Consider the following 6,749-nt stretch of genomic DNA (forward strand, 5'->3'; position numbering starts at 1 on the left):
CACACATACACACACATACTTTTTATCTGCATAAACACATTTTTTAAATGGGATCACAGTGATTTAGCTACTTGCCTTATTTCACCTACCATCTCTTGAAGATCTTTCTTTATCTACAAATAGATTTACCCTCTTTTTTAGTAGATTACCATAATCTAACTGTACCCAGTTGAGGTCCCTTCTATGGCTTGCTTCCAAATGTTTGCTATCAAAATAGAGTCACAAAAAATATGCTGTAACTTTGTGGATTTGTGACCCCATATCTGCTGGAAAATACCTATAAGTAAAATTGCTGGGCTGATGTGTATAAACATTTAAAATCTTAATAGATTTTGCCAAATGCCCTCCAAAATGTCCGTGCCCAGTTTACATTCTCACTAACCGCACATGAGATTTTCTCCAGCAATTCAGCTTTTTAATTGGTGAATTATACTTTATGTTGCTTCAAAATGTCAAGTTGTAAAACTGTTCTCACTGGTCATCTTAATTCCATACAGAACTCTACATAAATCTCAGAAGACTCACTGAATGTGTCAGTAGTCACCCATCTTTGTTTTTTCCATAAACCTTTTAAATACCTCAGGAGAGAAAATACTTCAGGTGCACATCGTATTTTCAACTAGTAACCCCTCAAATTTTAGATACCCTGATAAAAAGTTATTCAAATTATTTCGGAAAACTATTTAACACAAATCAGAACTACACAGTAAAGCTGGGCTCAAACACTTAAATCAAAGGAAAGTTATAAGTGTAAATTTATCATGCTTTATCTGCCCACTCAAAGGACTAAGGCTACAAATAAAAAGCTATCAAATCATACCAGTAGCCAAATTAGCTTACAGAAAATAATAAGCAACAGATTTCATATAATAAATGTCAATGGAACAGACTGCAATAGTAAGGATGGCAATAATTGGAAAGAAAGTTCACTCAAATTCACATCATGCTGAAAATGAAAACATTAATATTTTAAATGAAATGTTTTGAATATGACTGCATTTCAGTCATATCAGACTATTATAAATCTTTGATACTAATAAATAAAATATAGTCTTTTTTTGCAAGTAGATAGTTTTAAAATGCATTATAGTTTGACCTGCCGATTCTGTAATGGCTAATGGCTATTCCAGTCTTCACTATTTCATCAAAATCTTCTTTTAGAACTTTGTGCTAGTAGTTTTAAATTGAAACTGTCTTTAGGACAGAATAAAACCTTATTAATTCAAGTCCAATTAGCTCAATTCTGAAATTGTATACATAATTCTCACTGGGCAACAAGTTGAACTTACTCTAATTTCCTCCTCTACAAGTTCTCATAATATTACTGTGAAATAAAGGAAATCAACCTGAAAATCAATTCGCTTTTCCAAACCAAAGATTTATGAAACTAAGAACTCATCCATTTTTGTGGCTTGAGCAGTTCATCCTCAGATCTAAGCCCACTTCTGTTTATCAACTACCGTATATATTGAAAGTGATTTAAATTGTCATTATTAATAGCCATTTACAGTTTACAGTATGTGCATTTCTTGTAACTCAGATTTTTCACAAAACCATTTTTGCAGTTTCTCCCATTTGCAATCCTCCTGTTTATAGTCCATAATATCAAAAATATAACACCTTAAAAAAGTATGGAAGTAGACTTAGAAATGCCTGGCATTCTTATTCTGTATTTATTCTTATCATTTCGAAAGACCTTATAAGCCAAAAAATAAGTCCCAGGATTAGGTGGAATGTTTGGTGTTACCTTAATTTACAACTAACTATTCCCAATGAACAGAGAAACCTTCTCTTGCAATCTGAATCATGTGTAATTACAGTATGACAAGGTCTCTCCTGGGCTATGTAAGCTGGCATTTTTCCCAGGACTTGTCACATCATGGGAAGCACACATACAAATAAAAATCCAAAAATAAACATTTTGAAACAATGGCTTATAGGCTACATAAAGAAACTCCACAGTTGAGAATAAAAATTGAAGAGCCCAACCAACAAGCAGACATCTCTCACTAGAGGCGTCTGAGAAGACATCAGTGTTATCAAGCCACTTACCACACCTAGCAACAAAACTCCCAGGTGTGGACTGTACAGACAGCACTCTCAGGTACCCTCAGGCTGGACAGAAAATCATTAAGTATGGGAAATAAAAGGAAACGTCACCACACACACCCACTGAAGCAGAGAAACAGTGGTGAAATATGGAGAGGTTGATCATCTTTAATTTCATAATGCCAATTTGTTGATTGTTAAGGTACCTAAACAAAGTTATCTTAAAAGCTACATCTTCGGCCAGCTGGCTTAGTTTTTCCTAACATAATAAATATTGCTTTTGTTGTTGTTGTTGTTAAGGGTATTTCACCTTGAAATGTACAACAGCAAGTAGTTGTAACTGTGTACAAAGGATCTTAGAAGGTGGTTTCTTTTGTTTAAACTCCTCTGCTGTGGCTCTATGGACACATGGAAAAGGGAAAGCGAGATTCCAAAAAGCATCAGACCTAACCTCACATAATGACAGAAACTTGACAATACTCATCTTCATTACAGTTCGGAGGAAAATTTAAGTATAATATCTCTGGCTATATTCTGATATAAAATGCTAACAAAATCTAAATGTTATTTCCGATAGACCATGCATATACCCCTACCCCTCTATTAGATGGTGGATTCATTTATTAACCATCCAGCAAAGCACATCAAATTCAACTGTTTGAGTTTTCAAGAGCAGCTATAAAACAAACCACTATAGGCAAAACATACAATCCTAAGTCCCATTACAAGAGCTCTGGAAACAAAAATAAGCATTAACATAAACCTCTGCCACCTCTAAGGCACAGAGCATTTCTCCTTTCTTTATTCAAGCCCCTGAATGTTCAATAATTTCCACGTAGCTCTAAGCAGATGGATTTATTATGATGTTAAGCTAAGAAACTGCAGGAGTTCTAGATGCCAATAAAGATTACGGATCAAATGGAAGATAACTACTAACCATTGTGTCGACTTAGATAAATAAACCTGCTCACAAACAAAGCACCTTATTGTATTTGTACTGTTACCTCCACTAATCCAACTAAAACAACCAGACAGTAGCTTTCCAGAGGCTGAAGGGAACAGAAATGGAGATTTCTCAAACCCTCTTTAAATTTCTTGTAAAATAACACTCTGTTCCTCTTTTTTCAAAACTGTCCTTTATGGAAAATGTTTGGGACCGCAGAGGCTGAGCAGAATTATGCAAACCAGACACCAAGGCTAAAAACCAAGGTGAGGAAGGAATGAAGCAGAAGGCAAGACAACACCGTTGCTCTGAAACTTAGCTTCGACCTTTGCAGGGACTCTTCCCTGCAGATCACATGGGGCAGACACTTCTGAACGCTGCTCAAAATCGAATGAGCAACCAAGTGCCATCGGGGAGCCAGGGACCAGTAAGTGCCCCCCCCAAACCGAACATAAAATCCTGACAGTGGGAGGTCGGGGTGGCTAACCCACAAAAAGAAAAGTCTATGACAACTGGTACCTAAAGCCTCATACACAGGGAAGAAGGCAGAGAAGACCCTAAAGACAGGCGACTTCTCAAGAGGGAACAATAAGTACATCCCATGCATCCTCTGCTAACAACACAGGTAAATCTCAATTTCTCCAGGTTTAAAAAAAAAAGGCGCAAGCTGTTTATTCCCTCCAGCCCCGCTCCCCACGCCTCCAAACCCAACAACTAATTGCACCTTCCCCGCAGAACCCGCGGCTAACCCCAGAGGACCGGTGAGGGCTGGCTTGGGATGAATAAACACTCGACACCTGACAGTCCTTTCTCTGCGGTGACTTTCACGGAGCCGAAGTGGCGCGCGCGCGGGCGGGAGCGGGGACCTGGCCAGCGCGGCGCCGCGCACCCCGGTCCCGAGCTACGCCAGCGAGCGCGACGCGGGGGGCGGGGAGAGGGGCAGGGGGACCGCCCGGGCCAAGCGATTGTTTCCTCCTCCAGCAAAGACATTTTTTATCAAGCTCCTTTTGTATTCGAGCCCTACCTCTTTTTGGCCTAGGAAAGCTTTCGTGCAAGTGGAAGACGACTTTCTCCACAAAGTGCTGTATGTTACTGTGCTCCGGCCCGCGCACGAACACCATCCAGTCGTGGGTGAAGCCTTCCACGGTGGGTTTTTTCCTCACCTGGGCGCGGTGCCCCAGCTCCAGCTTCACCTGCACGGCACACTGCGGGCAGGGGGGAGGAGAGACAGCCGTGAACAACAGGAAGGCGACCGTTCGACACTGAACATTGCGCCTGACATTTTTTTTCCTCCTTCTTGAAACGCACATAAAAGGAAACGGCGGTGCCCTCTGCATCCACGTTTCACGCGCGTGGGCGCGCACACCCCACACCCCCAAATACACGCCCCCGGGCCCGCATCCACACCCGCCGGGATTGTAACGGAATGTTACCCCGGATCGGGAAGAGGGGTCTGGTTGTTGCGGGGTAAAGAGGGGCGAGCACGCTCATCCACTACAAGCACGACAACGAATGCATCGGAAACAAATTAGAGACAATTAGGAGGCGATGCCCGGGCGGTTGCCCGGCGTGGGAGGGGAGGTAACTGGGACTCCCGAGGGGGGTTCTGGCGAGCCCCCACCCCGAAAGTGCCGCGGCGACAGGCACACGCCGAGGAAGTCTTTGTGTACGTGTGTGTGTGCGTGCGTGTGGAGCGCTGTGCCAGGCGGAATGGAAACTACAGGCAGCCTCCGCCGATGGGCACAAACTCCCGTGCTCTTACCACGGGGTTCGTGCACAACAAAAGTGAGACGTCGTCACACACACACACGCACGCACACACACACGCCCGCAGGAAAACACGCCGAGGCGTCCATAACTTAAGGCACCCCGCACCCCCCCCAGCGAAAAGCCCCACGCGATCGGCGAGGCCAGCCTAAGAGAGCCCCCGCAACACACTTCCAAGAGCCAAAGTGGCCCCAAAGTACCTCCCACCTCCCCCAAAAAATGAAATTCGGAAAGGCAGGGCGGCGGACGGACAGCCGCCGAGCCCCGACTGCGCACAGCCCGGCGCGGGGGCAAAGTTGCGTGCGGCCCCGCCGCTGTCAGCCCGCACACTCCAGCTCACACTCGCGCGCCGCGGAGAACGCACCATCGTAGCGGCCGGCGAGGCTGCTCGCCGCGTCCCCGGACTGTGCCCGCGGCTCCCGGCGGCGGCGGCAGCTGAAATATGGCTGAGTTATTATTCGCCTCCTTCCACCGTGTGTGAGTGTGTGTGTGAGTGCGCGCGTGTGAGCGAGAGTGCGCTTCTTGCGATTGCAAAGAGAGGCGAGGAGGGAGGCGCGGGGGGTGGAGGGGCGAGTGTGTGTTAGTGTGTGAGTGTGTATGTGTGTGTGTGTGTGTGTGTGCGCGCGCCGGGGGGGGGGAGGGAGGGAGGGGAGCGGAGGCTGAGGGAGAGGCAGCAGCTCCCTGCAAGCCGTACCAACCTTTCTCTAATTGGAACCGCGGAGCGCTGGCGCTGTCTGGGCTGCGGCGGCGGCGGCGCAGGGCGAGGGAGGAAAGGCGGGGGGTGGGGGTCTTTTATTATTATTTTTCTATGTACTTACCGAGCTAGCCATGCCTGGGGGCCCGGAGGTTTGCTGGGGTGTTGTGTGGTACCCCCCCTCCCCCGCCCCCCTCAGCTGTAATTCATGAAGAGGCTGCTATGAATGAGAGCGCGCCCAGGAGCGGAGGGTAGATGGCGGACATTCTCTGCCTTTTTCCCCCCGCGTTCGCTTGCTCGCTCGCTCGCTCGCTTATTAAACTCAGCCCCAAAAGCAAAAGCAGCAGCAGCAGCAGCAGCAGCTCCAGGGCCAGAGGATGAGATTCCGGAGCATGCGCCGTGGCGCCTGACACCGGGGCTCCGAGCCTCACGGGGCGGAGGGAGGGCGCGCGGGCGGGGCGGAGCGGGCGGGGAGGCAGAGCGAGCGAGCCAGGGGGAGCTCGAAAGAGCCAATCACCGGCCACCCACCCGAAACCCCGGCAGCCCGCACCGCCACACTGGAACGCCTCGCTTAAAGTAACAGGTTCCTGCTGGGGGGTGGGGGGAAGTAGGGAGAAGGGCGGGGAAGGGGCGCTGGAGTAGGGAGAGCGGCCAGCTGGGGAGCCATCCCAGACCCTGTGTAAACTCCTCTCGCCCTACAATAAAAAACGGATTAAAACTGCTGGAATGTAGCCACTGCCTAGAGCCCCCAGCCGCCGGAGAAGGGGTGTTAAATCAAGTCTTTGGCGTTAGTTAGCACGCTCGGGGGAGGGAGGGGGCTTTCTTTCACTTTCCACCACGTCTTTTTATGGTTTTGTGCTGAAAAGGCAAGAACTCACACCCAAACAAACTTATTTAAAGACAGAGCGAGAGAAATGCCACCCTTACAAACAAGCATCTAAAAGCAGTCGCTGAGACGGTTATAACCGGCAACAATTCCCTGGCCCCCTTCCCCATCCACTCACCCCCGCCCTTCTGCCACTGCCACCGCCACCGAAAATTTTAAAATGAAATGAACAAGAGAGAGAAACTAGAAGGCTAGTTCCTTCCCAGGGAACGCCTCCCGCGTTGGTAATCCCCGGCTGGGATGCACCACAAATTGATGCCCAGGTGAAAGCGAGATACCTGGGAGTGCTGGGTGCAGACCCTCGGGGACCAGGTTGGGAGTTTTCTTGGGGAGGCTCCCACTCCTGACAGCCTGCTGGGTTGCATAAGAACGTGGCAAATTGTCCTCTAAGGACGCGCGGGGCAACTGGG

The 6,749-nt window shown here is 47.9% G+C and overlaps 1 protein-coding gene across 2 annotated transcripts in view; it reads right to left on the reverse strand.

Moving 5' to 3' along the window:
• The window catches only part of MLLT3 (MLLT3 super elongation complex subunit), a 265,175-nt gene extending 259,330 nt beyond the window's left edge, over positions 1-5,845 (reverse strand). Inside the window, exons 1-2 of one of the 2 annotated variants that reach the window (XM_027105946.1) lie at positions 5,578-5,845; positions 4,017-4,197 (exon numbers count right to left, since the gene is read on the reverse strand). In XM_027105946.1, coding sequence (XP_026961747.1) covers positions 4,017-4,197; positions 5,578-5,589 — 193 coding nt within the window. In that variant the 5' untranslated portion in view covers positions 5,590-5,845. Of the gene's footprint in view, positions 1-4,016; positions 4,198-5,123; positions 5,340-5,577 lie in introns of those variants that run through there. The other variant, XM_027105947.1, reaches the window with a different exon arrangement.
• Positions 5,846-6,749: the final 904 nt, after the last annotated feature.

This window comes from Aethalodelphis obliquidens, unplaced genomic scaffold (assembly GCF_003676395.1).
Source record: "Aethalodelphis obliquidens isolate GAN/ISIS:26980383/991018 unplaced genomic scaffold, ASM367639v1 scaffold7, whole genome shotgun sequence".
Taxonomy (NCBI): Eukaryota; Metazoa; Chordata; class Mammalia; order Artiodactyla; family Delphinidae; genus Aethalodelphis; species Aethalodelphis obliquidens.